The sequence below is a fragment of the Astyanax mexicanus genome, chromosome 7 (genome assembly GCF_023375975.1).
Source record: "Astyanax mexicanus isolate ESR-SI-001 chromosome 7, AstMex3_surface, whole genome shotgun sequence".
In the NCBI taxonomy this organism is placed as follows: domain Eukaryota; kingdom Metazoa; phylum Chordata; class Actinopteri; order Characiformes; family Acestrorhamphidae; genus Astyanax; species Astyanax mexicanus.
The window spans coordinates 37,391,056-37,412,153 of record NC_064414.1 but is presented as its reverse complement, the minus strand read 5'-3'; the positions used below and the strand labels follow the sequence as shown (position 1 = coordinate 37,412,153).

The following is a 21,098-nucleotide window of genomic DNA, read 5'->3' as shown; positions in this document are numbered from 1 at the left end:
ATGTCTGTACTCTCTCTCTTGCTCTTTCTCTCTCCCTGAGGCTGAGTCAGAATGGGCCTGCTGCCTGGAAGCTGCCAACTAAAGCCTGCTTCGCTCCAAAGATAGTCAGGGTCAGGAAAAACAAACACCTGTACACAGCCTCTGATGGACAGATGGAGAGCGTTGGAGGGACGAGAGGAGAAAGCAGTGAGCGAGAGGAACAAGGGAGGAGAAAGAGAGTTGGAAAGTGGGAAAAAAAAGCGATAGGAACAACCTCTCCCAGTTTGCGACACTGAAATAAAGGGCGAGGAGATTCTATTGTTTCTTTTATTCTTTGTGTTTTTTTTTTTTTGAGAGAGAGAGGGGGGTAGAAGGGTTGTCAGATGGAAAGTATTTCTGCCGTTTGTGTGTGTGGCCAGCACCCTGTGTGTGTTTGCTCTAGGGGATGATGATGGTACACAGTGCTGTAAAGCTGATGACTGATTCCCTCTGGCCGGCAGCTGCTGGGGCTAGCCAGGTCTGCAAGTCCTTGCAGGTCCCCATTCTCTACACAGCTCTCCTTCTGCTGCCTCCTGCATGTTTTTACCTCGCCGTTTGCATGTGTGTGCTTTCTTTTAATCGACTTCTTCACAAAGCGCAGACATGTCCTTTTAATGTCCTTTTTATTCACTATGAGTGCTTGTGTAGAGAATGTGTGGTCTGAAAGGAACATATTGCTAAACATATTGCTCAAATGAAACAATAGAAAACATTAATAATTAGATACCTTTATTGATTTTATTTCTGTTCTTAACCCTCTGGGGTCCACAAACTTAACAATGTGTCAAATTTAAACGTTCTTGATGTTTAATTAAAATGTTTGCGCATGATAAGACACATTTGAGAAATCTGTAATTGTTGCGATTAAGCATCTATCTTCTATGTTTTGTGTAAAACTGACCAATGAACTGGAGAGTTTAACCAACAATATAGGCTTCCTGTGTCTAACAAACAAAGTTTAGAACAAATATATTAAGTTTAGCAGATGTTGGGTTTAAGTCTTCATATCTTCACATCAACATGACGTTGGTATTTGACATTTGCAAGATGCTTTAGTTTAGTTATTTAACCACCATCACCGCTTAAAACCAGTCAGAAAAACCCAAATATCTTCATATTTCAGTACTGTACTCAAATTGACTTTAGTATTAGATGTCACCCTACATTTGTTATTGAATTTTGTTCACCCAATATCACAGCATTCATTTAATCAGGTAACAACTACCTATTGACGCTGGTTGTCATATTTTACCAGAGTTCACATTCTTTGTCACACCCGACACTAGGACACCATAGGACAGCATAGGACAAAGGAGGAAGGGGTAGGAGAAAAGTTGTCGAGATGTACATTAGAGTAGCTTCCAGCCGCCTTTACTGCGCAGCTCCTCTCGCAGGGCACTGTTCCATTCCAGCGTTCTATAAGAAAATATATTCAAATTGAAAAAGGCCAAAAAAAAAAAAAAAAAAGCCTTAATGGAAATATGAATTGCCAAAGCTGAATGTGGAAGGGACAAAAAGGGTGAATATGCTGAGTGAAGTGCAATTATGTGAAAGCAAATGTTATGGAGCCTTGGAACTGGCTTTGGTCCTCTAATTAAAATGGCTGAAAATGTTTTGACAGTGTCTGAAGCCATGCCCCGGGCCTCGGCTCTGCGCCGCTCCAATTTCTCCCTCTTAGTGATGCAGCGATACATTTATGCAGAACGTGCCGCGAATATCTCCCTCACTCCCTCCCTCTCTCTTTCTCTCTTTTCCTCTCTGAGAGAGAGGAGCTATGATCCCTGCAGCAGGAGTGCGAGTGCTCAGGCCTCAGCTGTAGTGCAGTGTTGGTAGCTGTGTCTCTCTCTCTCTCTCTCTCTCTCTCGATCGCTCTCTCTCTCTCTCTTTGATGATAATGTAGTGCTGGTGGAATTTTTGTCTTATGTAAGACTTCTAATGTTCCATGTTTGAACAACTTAAATGAGTTGTCACACTTAATTATGGGCAGATTGTTAATGTTGACGATGGTCTGGACCTTGAATGAAATCGAGGGCCGGCCTCATAAGCAACAGCCATTCAGCTAAAATAATAATTATACCTTTTTTATCATTAATTTGTCTCCCTTTGAAAATCCTTAAGGTTGCCAAGGCCAAGTGTTTTTAAAAACTCTTTAGGCCTTACACATGCTCTCGCTTTATTACCTTTTCATGCAGTAATGGCTGAAGGTGTGGAGCTGGTGGGGTTTTTTTGGCCGAACCCGGAGCAGTGCTCTCTACATGAATAAATGAATCTCACTCTAATTAAATGAAGCATGTGGAGCAGTGTAGTTGGTGCAGTGATTAATTAGGCTATTTATGAGTAAAAATCTCTCTCTTGGATTCTCTTTTTCCTTCTAGTTTTTTTTTTCTCAGCCTCTCTTCTATTCTCTTCACTTCTATTCTGTTTTTCTTTCCTCTCCTGTCTTCCCTTTTCTCTCTTTGCATTTATCTCATTTTCTCTTATTTCTGTTTTACTTATTTTCTTCATTCATATTTCCCCTTTTTATTTCCTGTATTCTCTTGTTTTTTTCCTTCTCTTGTCTCTTGCTCCCTTTTCTCCTCCTCTTTTTACTTCTCTTCTCTTTATATCTCTTTTCCTCTCTTTTTCTTATTATCTTATCTCCATTTTTTTCATTTTTTATTATTGTCTTCTGTTATATTTTGCTATCTTCTTTAATCTTCTTCTATTTTCTCATTTTCTGTTCTTTCCTCTTCTCCTCCCATCTCCACATTTCACCTATACACATGTGTGTGTTTATATATATATTACATCTATATATATATATAAAAAACAATATCTCTATATATTACCTATATCCATTCTTCACCAGTAGTTTATCAGTAGTGTGAATGTGAGTGTGCAGGCGGATATGAAAGTGTGTGTGTGTGTGTGGGACGTTGAAGTGTATATCCTATGCAGGTGTGTGGCAGTTGTATGGGGGTATACTAGTAGTTTGAGTTATATTATATGTAGCTTTAAGGTTTGGGGAAGAAAAAATGGAAACACACACCAGCCCTTCATACTGTAATTTGCGCTCTCTGTAATTTTGACGATTTGGTTTTTAAAGCTGGCTAAAGTTCCCATCAGTAAAAAGAGAGAGAACGAGAGAGGGGAAAAAGGAAAGAGAGAGAGAGAACAAAAATGAGATGCGCACACACACACAGTGTTATACGCTCCAGCGATTATATAACGATTTGGACATTTAATTGCAATCATAAACACAGTTTAGTAGACTCTGACTGTAATATTAAAATGATGTTTACGAGCTAAGGCAGGAAGCATTTTTTCCCTCTCCTCCCTGGTGTGTGTTCAGGGTTTCGAATCTCTTTCTGTCTCCTTACATTCGCCAGTCCTTGCATCACATCAAGCAGTAGTTCATCACTCGCTTCTTCACACACAAACACAAGCACACGCGTGCATACACACTGTGTCACACACACACAGCGTAGGACCAGTGGGGCTGGAGACGTTACATTAATCCGAGTGACAGAGGCAGTGTTTTGTTCATTGTTCATGGGTGTCTCCGCCAAGCGTACTCCCCCATAAGAACCATCTGTCCCTCTCCAAGCTCCACAGCTCGGCTCCGCACGCGCTCACATGCGCATTCAGTCCATCCCCGGCCCAGTCCGGTGCGCTGGCAGAGCTCTCTACCTTTCCTCAGCATCCTCTCTCTCTCTCTCTCTCTCTCTCTCTCTCTGTATGAGTGGTGCATTCAGAACATACACTGACGTCACGCAGGGTTCTGATCTGGACTTCCTCTGTTCCATACGACCAGAGGAAGCTTCCGTTTAAAGTAGCGCTGACATTTAAACACTGCATCTAAAAAGCAGGCAGGATGATGTCTGATGAGGCTAATGAAGAAGAGGAAATTTGAAGAGAAAGGGCCACATGTCCCTTCTGGGCCAGAATACACACACACATATACACACACACACACTCATATATACACATATATACACACATTCACTGCATGTGTCCTGTATTGCTGTCAGAGCCAAGAAAGAACTAGGGAACATGGTCTGGAACACAACAGGGGGCCAAGATTATTGACATTAGTCTCCCTGGCCACACACACACATACACACACACACACAAAAAAGGAGTAAAACACACATATACATTGTTGCCACTGTCATACATAAATCCTAACATAAACCCTTTATTTTTTAATGTAATTTTATAACATTTAAAAACTCTCAAAGCTGCACTTTGTATTGTGCGAAAATAAATATACCAATAAATACACCTTTTCTCATTTTTTGATAGTTATTATTTCTTATATACATTTTTTGTTATGGCAGCAATCAAACACAATTGCTGCTGTTGCACATAAATCTTGTGTCTTCAAAATTTCATATTTACAGCTTTTTTTTAAGCTTTTAATGTAAAACCATAGTAAAAATATTTCCTTATGCATCGTTTAGTAGGATTTCTATTGGTTCATTCATCTAGAAATTCTGATGCAATGAAAAGAGCAACTGTCTAATTCATAACATAAAAACAAAAAATGAAAATTCAGTTTTTTTTAGCATGACACCGACAATATATTTCCTATAAGCTTTTTTGTATGAAACTATATTCCTCCACAAATCAAATCAGTATCTTTTTCCACATCGGGCCTGTAGCTGCGGCGAGCTAAATTGTGTTTTGTCTTCATTTGTGCACCGCAAATTGTAGTGCCGCACTTCATAACGCAGCAGAAATTAGTCTCATTGTTGCTTTAAATACTGAAATCATTTTCAAGTGTTCCACAATTACGGAGTCTGTGCTTACAGTATTCCGTTTCCTCCGAGCAAAAAGCGCAGGCCGGCTGACGCTGGGTCTGGATGCAGCTGGAGTGGGAGAGTGATGTGTGCATTGTTGCGCTGGTCTAGCGAACTCTCAACTGAACTCTGATTTCTCTGCCTATCATTAGGCAGGCGTGCACATTGCAGAGATGTGTGTGTGTGTGTGTGTGTGTGTGTGTATCTGTCTGTGTGTGTGTTTCTGTGTGTGTGTGGGAGATTAGAGGGGGCACGCATGTATCTCCTCGCTGTAATAATAAGGCAGGGGAGTCAGGTGTGTGCAAATCTCCCCTGCTCTTAATTGCATTTGTGGTGGTGCAGAAGCAGCAGCAGCAGGAGCACCCACAGAAGCATAAGTGCGAGAGAGAAAGAGCGAGAGAGTGAGATGGTGAAAGTGAGAGAGAGAGAGAGAGAGAGAAAGGGAGAGCAAGACTATATGTGCAGGATCCGGCTATTGCTGGGATTACACGCATAAGACTGGGAGGAAGCGCCACTAGGACACAGATCCTTCACTGATTTCAACCCCCATTTTCTGCCCGGACTGACTCACCCTGTTTACAATCCACAGTAATGGGTGATGCACACTGAATCACGCATTTATGTCAGAAAAACAGACCTGTAGGAGTTTGAGCTTTTAGGATGGCGTCATTCTCGGGGGGGAAAAACATCTTGCTTCTATGAAATTGTCGTTTAAAAGTGGAAGTAAAAAGTGCTTGCGATTAAACAATTCAACTTCTAGGCACTATGTCAGTATTATGATTGATAATTAATGCAATATCTTAATAGTGATTGATAATTGATAAGTACATTCAGACATTGCACATCAATGCACTAGGATGCACAAAATCTTAATTAAATTGTACAAGTTTTTATATCAATATTTTTTTTTAACCATTGTATAATTTAAAAATGTTAAAATAATTTTTGTCTTGCTTTTCTTGCAGTTTTTTTTTTTAAATAATTATTTTCGCTCAAATAATTTCACTTGACAAATATTCAGAGCATCCCTATAAATAAATACAAATATAATAAAACCCCAACTCGTAAACACAACATGTAATATAATGTAATATCATATGTAATAACTCAGCAGATCTCAATTATTTTAGGTTATGTTTATGTATTGCATATGTATTGATAAACGTTGATCATGTAATAATTGTGGCATCTCTGTAAACATCTATTAATGTTATTTTTACGATTAATATGAATCACATTAATCATGCAGCGTTCACACATTTGTTCTGAAGGGTTCTGCTGTATCTAAATGATTTTTTATTTTTTTCCCTTTGGAGGTTTTTCATATGACAGTGATGAAATGTTGCATATTCATCTTCTTGCATGTCCATCCTCCTATCCATGCACTCCTCCGTCTGCCTCCCTCCATCCCCCTCCCTCAGTCTGTTTGATATGTGTCTGTGTCTGGATTGAGTGAAAGGAGCCCGGGGTCCAGGGCTCTGAAGGTCATGAGGCGAGACACATGGGGTGGGCCAGGGTGGGCCCCAATGAGCCCCACGCCAGAATGGGACATTTCTCTCTCTCACACGTTCAGCTGGACTCATTGGCTGTGCGAATGGAAGTAGTAGAGCAGGCGCAAATGCCTGCGTTTCACGGCCGCCTTATCTGGGTTCAGCAACGTGAAAAGTAATAAGTGCGAAAGTCAGATTTTTGCCAGCCTGCCCAGGTTAATTACTGGCACGCTTGCGCCCAGGAGCGTTAGCCTCAGTTATCACAATATCTCTTTCAAGTGATTCCCCCCCCACCCTCTCTCTTTCAGCCTCTCTTGCGCTCTCTCTCTCTCTCTTTTTCTCTTTTTTTCTGTATGTGTACAGTCTATAGTTGATAGTCAGATTAAACGGCAGGGTTTGTATATTTATGTACTTGCTTTTTTGGCACAGGCTGAGAGAGAGCGTGAAAGAGAGAGGAAGAGAGAGAGAGCGCGAAAGCAAGCGCGCGAGAGATGCATAATGTTTGGATTGGGCACAGAGACGGAGATAGAAGCGATTCAGACTCTTGTGCTGGTCTTTATGGAACTTCCTCCATCCAGCTTTGTCTGCGAACAAGTGTTGGTCAAACAGGGCTTTGTTTGTGGTCAGTCACTCGGCACACCACAAAGAGTCTGGGCCAGGACAAAGAGCTGAGTGTGTGAGAGCAGCGCTGGGTCGGCTGGGCCACGGTGCTCCGGAGAATACTGATGCAAGACAGGCAGGCAGGCAGACAACACACAAACACAACTCGCACACACTCGTGTACACACATACAGAGACAGTCACACGACTGTGTGCATGGATACACACACACACACACTATACTGATCAAATGACCCGTGCGCTAATGTACACAACCTGAACATGCACATCCAGTCTTACGCAGGACCTGAGTAAAGATAAGTAAACACACACACAACACACACAAATTTATGTGGCACACACTTATTGTACATTACAGTACAAATGGGAGAGAGATTATGAGAGTGGCTGGGCATTCTTTTCATAGCTTTTTAAAGCCTAGTTGGGAATTCTATAGGAATTTTATTGGAATTCAGTGTGGAATTCTACTCTTTCTGTGTGTATCCAGTCTGTGTGAAGCGCTTGATCCCATGTGAAATAATATCAATAGCAACGTTAACATGGCCCAAACTTTTGGCCCAAACCTGTGCCACATCCTGCACTTACAAGTGGCCCACATTCAACGTGGAATGATGAATGATGAATCTTTGATTTTGAATTTTAAGTTCTTTATATATACTTTATATATACTGACCCGCCAATCGACCACAGCAATAATATATTATCTGCTAGACCAGGTTGAGATTTTTCACCACACTCATCTGGCCCACTTCTGGGCCATCATTCCAAGTGATATGTGGGCCAGAAGTAAGTACCAGATGTGGCCCAGGTTCGAGCCAGGTTAATGTTGCTTTCAGGGTATGTAAGTCCGGGAACTTCAGAGCCAGCAGGTGTGGGCTAAAGAGACAAGCCAGACACAAGCAGCATATACTACTGTACATAAGCAGCAGCTCTTGAAAGCATAAGCGTCCGCACAATTCCGAAATGATTTTACATGACATTGTCCTTTCTGCCCCTGCATTCGCTAATCCTGTTACTGCATTGTTCCATTACCTCAATAACTATTATCGCTGAGTGCTGTTGAATCTTAACACAGTTGTCAAGGACGAAACAAAAGGAGTCAGTCTGTGTGAGTGACAGCCAGATCGGTGCTGGAAAACTGCAGAGAATTTAAAAGGAGAAAAAAAAAGAATAGATCCAGAAGTGGCCTGCAACTGCCCAAATGTCCTGGACTTTTGAATAGGTGTGTGTGTGTGTATGTGTGTTTGTGTGTTTGTATGCATGTGTCCGACGCTTTTGTTTGGTGTGGATTAGATTGTGTCTATGTGGGGGTGGGTGGGGGGTGGTGGTGGTGTTGGGGTGTTGGTGTGTGTGTGTGTGTGTGTGTGTGTGAGAGGTGGGAGGCAGATGAACAATGGGTGAATCTGCATGTCGGGGATACAGGGCTGCCCAAGCCGTTTTAATCTGGCATCCATCTTAGTCTGCTGCCGCCATCGATCCAGACGGCACACACTCACACACATATACACATATATACACACACATATACACATATATACACACACACACACACACACACACACACATATACACACACTCACCCACATACACACACGCACACATGTATACAGATATATACACATACACAAATGCACCATGCTTTCACAGTGAGGCCAACTAGAGATAGGGCTCCAAATATTCACACTCTTAATTTATTTAATTTAGTCTCGCTCACACACACACACATACGTGCGTGCACATCTCCCAGAAATGTTCAGAAATCTACACAGAATGCTTTTAACACTTACACACACAAATGAAAAATGACAGTTTCAATACATTTAAAAAACAATTTTCCTTCCTCAAATGCTGTTGCATAACCAGCATGATTCCACATATCAAATCCCGGCTTTGTCTGCACACTTGTGTGCGTTTGTGTGTATATGCACGCATGTGTGTGTGTATGTGTGTGGTCTGTGTTTCTATATCAAAAGAGAATCAAATGCAGCTGATCTGTCCTGAGGCGGAGTTTACCCAGAGCACAGAGGCTACTATAAAAGTAACAGAACAAAAACAAAAAAAGGCAAACGCGCCGGATCCGGACGAACTGTTGGAAAAAAAATCGCAAGTGTCTCCACAGCTTTGAAACAGTCTGCTTTATTTTTTAAAATGATTTTTGCAGTGTAAATCTTGCTGTTTTCAGTGTGCTGCAGCTGAGAGCTGAGTGAGAGTGAGGCTTGTGATAGTGAGGGAGGGGGGTGGTATGGGATAGGATAGGATAGGGTTGGGGTGTTGTGGTGGTGGTGGTGGTGTGATGTGTGCTGGGTGCTAGTGGGCGAGGGAGGAGGCGCCTTACAGCATATTTCCTTCCTCCAAGTGTCGCGTTTCTCCGCGGGCACCCGTCGCTCTGTGCCAAGCCATCAGTGAGCTGTAACTCAGCCTCACTTTTTTTTTTTTTTTTTTGTGGAGAGCATTTATTTCAGCGTGCCTTTATCTAAAATATATCCTTGTGTGTGTGTGTGAGAGAGAGAGAGAGAGAGAGAGAGAGATGTAGCTGGATTAGTAATTCCTTTGAGTATGTGTTTGGCAGTGTATGTGAGTGGTGGTTTTGGTTGGGGGGGGGGTCTCCTGTTTAGCCATGTTTCGGTGCTGTAACATTGCTCTGACATTTCCCTGTGTTAAAAACTGGCAACAGGCAACACACACACACACACACACTCTCTCTCTCTCTCTCTCTCTCTCTCTCTCTCTCTCTCTCTCTCTCTCTCTCTCTCTCTCTCTCTCTCTCTCTCTCTCTCTCTCTCTCTCTCTCTCTCTCTCTCTCTCTCTGTCTCTATATCTATCTCTCTCTCTCCTTCATGTGTGTGTGTAAGTGTGTGTGTAAGTAGTCGGCTGCCAGTGCCTGTGGACCGGTCCAGAGACTGTCACCAGCTGCCTCAGCCTCGCAGCCTGTCCATGCTGACCTGCATTCGCCGCAAATTGGAGAGGCTTTCTAATTAACTGAGGAATCGGCAAATTAGAGCAAGCCCCGCTCTGCGACTTCCCCATAAACGCTTAAAAGTGTCAAGCCACAGATTATCATTACGTCTAACAAACTCAGCCGCTATGAGACCAAAAACAGCATGGAGGAAATCTCCATCTCTTTCTCTCTCTCTCCCTTTTCTTTTTAGCTTTCTCTCTCTCTCTCATTTTCTCCCTGTCTCTCTCACTCACTATCTCCCTCCCTCTGTCTCTCTCTCTTTTCTCGCTCCTCTCAGTCACGCATATTAAGCAGCTGGGAAGCCGACAGTGCCTCCCCTGCTTTTACTGCTCGCATGTCTCAAATGCACAGCTCTCAAATTCTCCCCTTAAAAAGACAGGAAATGACACAAAGAATATTCTTTTTTTTCTCCACCTCTCTTGAGAAAATTAAAATTAGACCAAAATCGAGGAGGAGGAGGAGGGAGAGGGGAGGTAGTGGAAGCGGGTGCTGTGGGGGGGGTGCTTAACTTCTTTGGCACATCACTGCTTTTAATTCCTGCCTGTAAAAAAAAAAAAAAAAAAAAAATGTTTAAAAAAGCTCTTCAATGCCTAATAGCAGATTATTGGAGTACCTGTCCGTGGCTAGCTGACTCGCGTCATTAAGACAGATTATGACAGTTTTGTCAGCGCAGGAAGCTGGACGCGGGTATGCCAGGCGCAGTCCCGGCATGCCGCGCGCCCTGTGTCTGCCAGAGCCGTGCCAGTCAATAATACCGCAGCCTGCACAAAGCTATCAATTATTGCCGCAATTATTTGTCTAGTTGGATATTCAAAATGTCATGTGAAAAAGATGATTACACATTCTGCCGAGCCTTGCCATGTGTAATCAAATGAAGCAAGCCCTTGTTAAACATGGCGCTGCAGTAACGCGTCCTTCAGCTGCGTCGCAGCCAGTGGCCAGCGGACTGGCAGCTTCTGTACACAGCGCACACATATATACATACCATCAGATCTTCTAAAGATTTGCACTCTTTCCATGCTGATTCTGCTTTTACAGAAAATTGCTTATTATTTGTTGCTATTGCTATTTTTTTTTTACTGCCATTGATGCACATCAGCAACTTCACGCTGTCTTTTTTTTGTTGCTTTTTTTCCCTTTTTTTATCTTTTAACAAAACAAGTAGCCTAGTACCTTTCATGAGATACAAACTAATATCATGTCGCATTAATTTTGCCATGTCTCATACATAGAAGCTGCTTTTTTACCTGTGGATAGGAGTGTTAAGGCCACTGCATGAAATGGGATGTGTAGCGTTTTTGTTAGCACTTTTTTTTGTTAGCAATTCTAGCCATATGACACCAGTGGTCCCGATCATTACTACTACCTGTTGCACTGTTCACTGTGAAAAATACAATAAAATATTCTTTATACACACATGCAACACCGTGGTTCAACGAATGTTAAATGTCTGCATTTAACTAAACAGGACAGCCCCATCCTTCTGACAACCACCATCAGGCCTTGTGCAAACTATTTGATAATTCACGTTGCTTCACTCAAAACATGGCTTGGGTGTTCCCAAGCCATTCCCTGAAGCTGTAACAATTGTTTATGATCATATCTTTACACACTGTGCTGATTATTATTATTATTTTTTTTTTTTGCATTTTGCTTTTTAATGTATTCTTTACATTGTGTCACATTTTTATTATGAATGGTGCTGATGATACTGAAATAAATCCTTATACAGAAATACCGTTTTTAGCATGATAGCATAATAGCAATGACATATTTTACCTTTACTGCTTTGTTGCCGTAGAACAAAGCAATATGCATGATTAATATTAACCGCAGTCAGACAATACTGACTTTATTCAGAAGTGAGTGAATCATTGAATAAGAACAAGCGTATGCTGTATGCGAACAGGGACCCAGCAACCCCTCAATCCCTCAACCTTTAACAAGAAACAGCCATTGTAATTTCAGTGATGCAGAATTGTGTAAAATAGCCTTTGCATGATAATAGAAAAATGTATAGTAGGTTAAACCTCTGCAGGTGGCAACAATTAACTGTAATTTCTGCAGATTGTAATGATCCATAATTTACCGTCCATAGTTGGCCTTCGCATCAACCCCCTGATATAAAGTTGTGTGCAGTCTTGATTTGGCACTGAGCTTTCAGCTGTTGGTCTTTAGTTGGATTGTCAGGAGGCAGTCGTGGGTGGCAGAGCCGTGGAGCCGAACAGTGCTGTTATTTCTCTCCGTTCAGCGGCACCACCTCTCTCTCTCTCTCTCTCTCTCTCTCTTTCTCCCTCTCTCTCTCTCTCTGTCTATCCAGTGGGTCCTTCTCTGTTCGAGCAGCTTGGATCGACTAGTGTTGATCACTTTCTCCAGGGAAAACGGGTCATTAAAATGATCTTTTTCTTCAACATATGACATTGATTCATTGACGTTCGGATCCAGAATGACTTCCTGTGAACACGGAGCAATTACACTCACTGTGTTTGCTCTGCGTTGGGTCGGAAAATGTCTGCCGGTTTCAAATAGTGTTCCTCAGTTTACCGTGGTCATTCATTTTAGTCTCAGGTTTCTCAGGCCTGTCTGGAGTTGCGGAGCGCGAGCGCTGCTCGTACGCGTTCCTTCACAGGAACAGGAAAGGCCCCAGACGCACACACACACATATACACACATATACACACACATCCAAAAAAAAAAAAAAAAAAAACGATGACAGCACAAAAGGGTGCAGGAGTGTCTGGAGGAGACTGTGTGCGCCACTGTGCAGAGCCTTCCAGAACCGCCCTTATTTGTGTGCATTAACAGGATTATCCTGCGAGCCCTCGGTGGCTCCGGCCTGCCTCCCTAACACACAGCAGCACTGCCCGCTCGCCTTGTTACATGCTTTGCTGCCTATTGAAGACTTCAGAGAAACCCCCTCTGAGGAAAACAAACGAGGAGATGAAAGAGTGCACGCTGCCTGTTCAGCTCCATTCTGCACTCGTCTCTCTCTCTCTTTTTCTCTCTTACTTTCTCTTTTCCCCTAACATCCCACCATCTACCGTTCTCTTTCTCTCTCTCTTTCTCTTTCTCTCTCCCTCCTGGGATGGGCTAGAAAACAGTGTATGATAGCAGTTTAAAGACCTCTGGCTTAGGAGGAAAGTTCAATCCTCCTTCCATGTCCATTTTTCCTCTTTGTTGTTGTCCATGTGTTGTTTTTTTTCCCCCAATCGTGTGAACAGTTTCTGTTTTTTTTTTTGACCGCTCAACCTGTGCTTTTGGGGGAAGAGCAGACAGATAGTTGTGGAAGTGAAACATAAGGTGCTCTGTTTAGCAGTGCTAATTTGCACAGTTCAAACTGCCACTCATTACCCTTTGATAAAGATCCAGTTCTCTGCTTTCCAGGAGTAAACAGAACGGCTCTATTTGACTGTGGGCATGCAGGCAGACAAAACCTCTGCTTGGTCTCTTTCAGTTCTAAAAATATAATTTTTCGTTTAGATGCTATTTGTTTTATTGTTTTGGTGTGGGAATTTGTGTGATGCTGGTTTCGGAAATTAACAGCACACTTTTCCACATTGTGGACAGAAATATACAATTAAGGTATTCAAATATAATATTAAAAAATACAATATAAAAAAGTAAATGGAGGGGAAAAAAGAATATTTACAAAAAAAAAATATATATATAAATTAAAATACAGTTTTGTCTAGTACCTTTAGTCAAATTCTATGCAAAAAATGCAAAAAGTCAGAGTAAAAAGATTTTGTCACAAGTAACTTTTCTATTTGGTATTTTTATTGGTCGATTCATTATGAATTTTGGTCACAATATGAAAAACGGCATTGTCACACAGTAAAAAAAATTAATACAGTGAAACATTGTAGATTTACAAATTTGATTTTTTTTTTGTTTAAGAATTAAAGAGTAGAAAAAGATAAGTAAAAAGGAAAATGCTTCTTTGAAGACTTCTTTTGTCTTTCCTAATCATTGTTCATATGTGAGAGATGTGGCATTCATTTCCAGACTAAACTGTGAAGAGTCTCTGTAGAGACTGATGGGGAATGAGATTGACTCCTGTGTTGAAGTTGAAGAGAATAAAGCACACCTTCTTATTCCTCACTACATCATTCTCACCTTCTCGTGATTTTACACCAGGCGTTTGTGTGTGTGTGTGTGTGTAAGTAAAAGTGTGTGAGCTAATGCGAAAAAGAGAGGGAGGGGGTGAGAGAGAGAAACACGTTTTTAGGTAGGATGAGAGGAGTAGGCCATCAGTCTCTCCACTCACTATTGAAAAATCACAAAGAATCTTTTTCATTGGCGTGCAGCTTGTGCAGTGTACAGTGCTTGGCTGGTGTAAGTGTGTGTGTGTGTCTGCGTTTAATGTTAAAACACTCCCATTCCCTACCTGCTTTATTATCTAATCTTGTAAATGAGTTGGTAGAGGAGCTGAGTACATTTAATGAGATTACAAATGAATTGTGAAGCAAATCATAGGTCATTGTCGAAGTGCCATTGAAAGTCAATTATTGTTTTAAATGTTCCTTCACTGTCACAGTTGTCTGCGTACTTCACTGTGCTGCTTCTGAGGGATGAGCTTTTTTTTATCCACCGTCTGATGCTTATAGCTTTTTATTTTGGGCCTCACAGTTTTAAAGTGATTGCAAATGAACATACTCATAACATTCAGGCTGTATTTTAATCCTCTAATTAAATGGCTTCTTTCTGATGGATAAATTATAATAAACCGCAGAGTCATTCTGCTGATGGAGCATATGGAAGTTGTGAGTTGTCTAAGTACACAGTTCCTCCCTGGTTTCAGTGGGCTGAGATGTGCCAGGGCTTCAGTAACAGTGCTGTTAACACGCTGTTATTCATGCTCTCGCTGCTCCCTCCCCGGCCCTACACTGGCACTACTACTGTAGTGTTTTTATTGTGTCGGAGCCTCGCGCTCGCCTATTTCTGTACATGAATGAAAGACAGCGCTCAGCTGGGAAGGCGCTATTGTTTGCTTTTACAGCCTTGCTACTGAGCAGCGCTGCGAGTGGAAATGCCTGCGTGCAGTGCAGGCCCGAGCAAAGCGTGGGGAGGCTCGGATTCCCCGCCGCGCACCGAGACCGTGCTAACCCTTACCGGGGCGTCTTCGGCCGCGCTGCCCGAGCTTTGTTTGGGCCTTCTGAAAAGCCGAGCTCCGCCGGGCCTTGGCCTGTGGTGCCATTCGGGAGCATGTTTTTAATAAGAGCCGTGTTTACTGCCATGTGATACTTTCATTAGACAGCGGAGCGGCTGCTGTGGGGGGGGTGTTTTTGCAGGCGGCCATGCAGGGCCCCGGGTCTTGGGCTGGAGAGGAGGGAGGGAAGCTTCATGAATGATTAAGCCCAAATCGGTAGTGCCTCTCTCTGGCCAGCGAGAGCCAGGGGGCTGATAAGAGAGGGAGTGGGAGTGGGAGCGGGAGCAGACATAAAGAGAATCTCTATGTGTGTTCAGCTTCTTAACCATTCTCTCTCTCACCGCACTTTCTACAGCCCATGGTCCTCTAATCATTTTTTTAATGGACTGCAGAAAGATTTTGCCTTCCGGTCCAGTTGGCTTATTTATTAAGTAGGGATTTTTTTTCTTTCATTTTCCACAATGAGGCATTGCACCAGATTTAACTATAATTCTCATCTACACAGTTTTACAGGTTGAACTAACTGGACTCTCTCTGTTTTTCCCCCCAAAGGTAAAGATGAGCCCAGCAGCTACACCTGCACAACCTGCAAGCAGCCGTTCAGCAGTGCCTGGTTCCTGCTGCAGCATGCCCAGAACACTCACGGCTTCCGCATCTACCTGGAGAGCGAGCGCGGGAGCCCTCTCACGCCTCGCGTGGGTGCCCCATCCGGGATCAGCGCTGAACATGCCTCCCAGCCACCCTTACATGGCATCCACCTACCCGAGGGCAGCCCCTTCAACTTGTTACGGATACCTAACTCTGCCCGTGAGGGCCCCCCTCTCCGGGAGGGGCGGTTTCCCCCGACTCCCCCGCTGTTTAGCCCTCCACCCCGCCATCACCTGGACCCGCACCGCATGGAGCACCTGAGCCCGGAGGAGTTGGCCCTGGCCACCCACCACCCGAGTGCCTTCGACAGGGTGCTGCGCCTCAACCCCATGCCCCTGGACCCCCCAGCCATGGACTTTTCTCGCAGGTTGAGGGAGCTGGCCGGCAACACCTCAGGGTCAACTCCGCCCCTCTCGCCCAACCGGCCCAGCCCTATGCAACGGCTGCTGCAACCATTCCAATCCAACGCCAAGCCGCCCTTTCTGTCCACCCCTCCGCTTCCCTCCGTGCAGTCCCCATCCGGCTCCCAATCCACTCCCACTCCGCTGCCCCAGCAGCCCAACACCCCCATGAAGTCCAAGGCCTGCGAATTCTGTGGGAAGACGTTCAAGTTCCAGAGTAACCTGATTGTGCACCGGCGCAGCCACACAGGCGAGAAACCCTACAAGTGCCACCTGTGTGACCATGCCTGCACCCAGGCAAGCAAGCTGAAGCGGCACATGAAAACGCACATGCACAAATCCTCGCCCATGACGGTCAAGTCAGATGACGGACTCTCCACGGCAAGCTCCCCTGAACCAGGGACCAGTGACCTGGTGGGCAGTGCTAGCAATGCCCTCAAGTCTGTAGTGGCCAAGTTCAAAAGTGAGAATGACCGCATGATTCCAGAGAACGGGGAGGAGGAAGAGGAAGAGGAAGAAGAGGAGGAGGAGGAAGAGGAAGAAGAAGAGGAAGAGGAGGAAGGTGAAGACGAAGAGGAGCTGGAACGAGAGAGAGGGCGCAACAGCTTTCACTTTGGCCTAAACCTGGAGGCTGCGCGGCACCACGAAAACAGCAGTGGGCGCTTAGGCGTGAACGAGGACAGTATCCCGCGATCTCTGCCTGAGGTGATGCAGGGCATGGGTTTGGCAGCCAGCATGCAGCATTACAGCGAGGCCTTCCACCAACACAAACGGGGCGCACTCAACTCAGATAGTGACGCACACAGGGACATGTGCGACGAGGACTCTGCCTTGGAGTCGGACCGCGCACAAGAAGGCTGCGGCTCGGCCATCAATGGCCGGGGCTCGTCCCCCAGCGAGTCGGCTTCTGTGGGTCTATCCAAGAAGCTGTTGCTGGGCAGTCCCAGCTCCCTCAGCCCCCTTTCCAAACGCATCAAGATGGAGAAGGACTTTGACCTCCCCACACCCACCATCCCCAACACTGAGAACGTATACTCCCAGTGGCTGGCTGGCTACGCTGCCTCTCGCCAGCTCAAGGACCCCTTTCTGAATTTCGGGGATTCCAGACAATCGCCTTTCGCCTCATCTTCAGAGCACTCCTCAGAGAACGGCAGCTTGCGCTTCTCCACGCCCCCGGGGGAGCTGGACGGTGGCGTGTCCGGCCGTAGCGGGACGGGCAGTGGAGGGAGTACGCCGCACCTCGGCGGTCACGGCCGGCCCAGTTCGAAAGACGGGCGGCGCAGCGACACTTGCGAGTATTGTGGGAAAGTGTTCAAAAACTGCAGCAACCTGACGGTGCACCGGCGTAGCCACACAGGCGAGCGGCCCTACAAGTGCGAACTCTGCAACTACGCCTGCGCCCAAAGCAGCAAGCTCACGCGGCACATGAAAACGCACGGGCAGGTGGGCAAGGACGTTTACAAATGTGATATCTGTCAGATGCCTTTTAGTGTGTATAGCACCCTGGAGAAACACATGAAAAAATGGCACAGTGATCGCGCCTTGAACAGCGAAATTAAAACTGAATAGTGCTGGAGAATGGAGGCACACCTGCCAGTAAACAGCAACCCTCCCACCCAAACCCCACCCTTGTAGATTTTCCCTGTTTGGCTAGTCCAGTGGAGGCTAAGAGAACGTGCTTGGCACCACCAGCACACCCTTCTTCATTTACCGTTGAATGCATGTTCTGTATCGGGGCAATACTATTGCATTGACGCAAACTTCGAGCCTTTCTCTTGTGCAATAATTTACATGTTGTGTATTTTTTTTCTTTTTTTCTTTCCCTTTTTTGATAATTAGACAGCATGCATGGTATGTTTTGGCTATTTTTAAAAAAATTGTCCCTGGTTGGTTAGTTGTTGAGTAAATGTGTTGCTGTTTTCTTGTTCTGTTTTTTAATTCAAAAAATGAAAAGAGAAAAGAAAAGAAAAAAACAACCATGCTGCATACATTCTGTAATACATATCATGTACAGTTTTGTGTTGTAACATGGAGGACAACAGTCTATTGCTTAAACCCTCTTTGGAGGGGCTGGGAATCGCACTTAAACTAATCTTTCAAAAAGATGTTCTGTCCACATAGGGTTAAACATAGTAATTGGCCCCTATTATGGAATATAAAGTATTGACAGCCTTTGAATTTCTTTAAAAAAAAAAAAACACACATATAGGTGATCGAGATTTGAATTTGTACTATCATTTGGTAAAACAAACAAAAAAAAGAGTGCCTTGGATCTTGAAACTTCATTGGTTAATCTTCCTATCTGCTATAAGCTTGGAATCTCAGCCAGATACTGGAAATGGATTTATTTGATTCACGTAAGGTTCTTGCATCAAGTACCTGACTTTGACAGTCTACAAGGAAAAAATGATGATAATCAAAAAGCTAAAAGCTGATTTGTAGTTAATCATCATTAGCTACCTATGACACATGCATCCTTCTATTGTGGTATTTGTACTGTGCACGGTACATCCAGTATTGTGTGGGATTCAACCATGTTTACTCTCCAGTTATGGGTACTGTACTTACTCGGTACAGGTTTTTTCAAACCACAATCATAAGCTCTCGTGAAGATTCTGTTCTCAGTAGCACAGCAGTCTTTTGTTTTCCATAGTGTGTGTGTGTGTGTGTGTGTGTGTGTGTGCAGGCGCGAGTGTGTGAGTATGTGTGTGTCCACTGCATAGGTACATTTGCGGGCCTATACGATAAAGAAATGCAGTGTTTTTTGAAAATTCCTCTTCGAAGAATGCATCTGATTATTTACACGTCTCAGTGATGATTAACTATGAATTGCCTACAGGTCTGAATCGAAATCCTCAAAAGAATATCTCTAGCAATGACTGCAGTACTTAATACCTGTGTTCCCTAAATGGTTCCATCAACCTGGGAGACAAAGAGAGAGAGAGAGAGAGGGGAGAGGAGAGGGAAAGACTTTTCGTGTGTAATTATGTGTTTGGGGAGTTGTTTTTTTCCTCTGGTGAGTTAAACATCCATCCATTTTTGACAACCATGTTTTCAGTGTTTAGTTAGCACTTGTCACTCGGCCCCTTCAGTCTGTGTCTGACGCTCTGATTGGTGGTATAGCGGTTGAGTATAAATTGAGACTGCTTGCTTATACAACATTAAGTGCACTGTTAAAAGTTTCCCAGTTTACAGGTATTCACATGAGGGAAAACTTCCTATAATGCTAAAAAAAGAAAAAGAAAATAATTTAAAAAAATAATACAGTGTCATTGTTTAACATAACACAGCCAACTCCTCCCTCCTCCCACCACCCCCCACCCCACCCTCTTACAGAAAGCCCAACTCCAGTATGATGTTCAAGCGTCGGGGCATAGACCTCCTGTCAAACAATGGACGATTGAAACTTGCTGCTTTCACTGCAAGAACATTTTTTTGTACAAAAAAAAAAACGTTTTTAAGTATGAATATAAAATGACATTTTTAAAAAAAATAGCAATTCATTATCTTAGGGGAAACTGTATTTAAGTTTGTTGATGTTTCTCTTTCCTCTTTGTCTTGGTGGTGTTCAAGACTTGATCACGATATATATAGAATTGGAAAAAAAATCTGTGATTTTTTTTTTTCCTTTTTTTTTTCCTTTTTATTTCTTCTTTTTTTCCACCGTGGCTCTTCACAGCTCTTCAGGTCAAACGTAACTTGCATTGGGGAAAGGTTTAAGATTATATATAAATATATAATAGAGAACTTAAATATAGGAAAATGCACACTCATGTTCAATTCCTATGCTAAAACACATTTATGATCTACTTTTTTTCTGTATTTCTAGAATGGTATTTGAATTAAATGTTCACCTAGTGTAGGCACTATAGTATTTATATTGAGGCTTGTATTTTTAACTGTTGCTTGTTCTCTCAAAAGGTATTATTGTACCTTTTTTGGTAGTGGAAAAAAACAACAAGCTGCCACGGTATATTTTTTTAATTTGGCAGGATAATATAGTACGAATTATTTGTATGTTTAAAAAAAAATGAACTGAAAAAAAAATTCAATAAAAAAACATCTAAAGTATGTGGCATTGTATAAAAAGGAGGCCATCTAATGGTTTCCCCGAGGAGTCTTTTGCGAATGTCCACACTAGCTAAAACAGGTGGTTGTACATATCTTTTTTTCTGTTCTTTTTTTAGACTCTCCTCTTCTGCTGCCATTCTGTATGCAGTAATGCAAGCTGATGTTGGGTTCTTCTGTAGTGTGCTTCTCTGTCTTCTCACCTATCTCACCTGACTACATTCCAGCATCTTAAAGAGAACAAACTTCATATGCAGTAAATACCAGTACATAAATGAAAATCATTCAAATAAATGAATTAAAAATAATCAAAGTTTTGCAGGTTTTTTGTTTTCATTGCCAAATACTAAATGGTGCTTTATATTTAGATTGGGATGACTTTCATATGCAAAGCATATTTAAAAATGAAATGGAAATAATGGAAAGCCCGCTTGAGTTCATACTTTTTTGTAAATGGCAATGCGGAATATTTTGTTATCAGCCTTTTCTATTCCTGTTCTGAAAGCTGTTTGTTGTAACTTGAACTTGAACTTTATCTTTTACAATGGGAGTCACTATTTATTATTACTTAAATGCTCTGTTCAGAACGGAGACATGGAATGGATCTTTTTTGGTTTTCTTTATTTTGTTTTTGTTATTGTTGTTTTTCTTTGAAAATGACCAAAGGTCATTGACAACCTTTGCTTTTATTTGCTGTATTTGTTTCTGGTCTATGTTGAGTTTTATTGGAGAAACCACTGTCTGTGTTTTCTGGCAGTTGTCTGCATTATCCTGTTCACACACCCATTTTGTCCCTTTATTGAAAACAATTAATAAAAAAATTAAAGTATCACTTTGTCGGTACAGTTTCTGTGGGGAGGTGGGTCTCGCACACGCACACACACACACATCGTTTGTTTATCTCACTAAAAGTTAATCTAAGCATGTGCACAAGCATATGTCTGAATGCAGAAGCAATATCTG

General features: G+C 43.0%; 1 protein-coding gene and 1 long non-coding RNA gene across 3 annotated transcripts in view; one reads left to right on the top strand and one right to left on the bottom strand.

Moving 5' to 3' along the window:
• The window catches only part of bcl11aa (BAF chromatin remodeling complex subunit BCL11A a), a 58,054-nt gene extending 37,090 nt beyond the window's left edge, over positions 1 to 20,964 (top strand). The window contains exon 3 of the mRNA XM_007252237.4: positions 15,571 to 20,964. Coding sequence (XP_007252299.3) covers positions 15,571 to 17,636 — 2,066 coding nt within the window. The 3' untranslated portion in view covers positions 17,637 to 20,964. The remainder of the gene's footprint in view (positions 1 to 15,570) is intronic.
• Positions 1,129 to 21,098, bottom strand: part of LOC125803000 (uncharacterized) — a 124,920-nt gene continuing 104,950 nt past the window's right edge. For both annotated transcript variants that reach the window (XR_007440052.1, XR_007440053.1), the window contains exon 3: positions 1,129 to 1,434. This is a non-coding gene — a long non-coding RNA (uncharacterized LOC125803000). The remainder of the gene's footprint in view (positions 1,435 to 21,098) is intronic.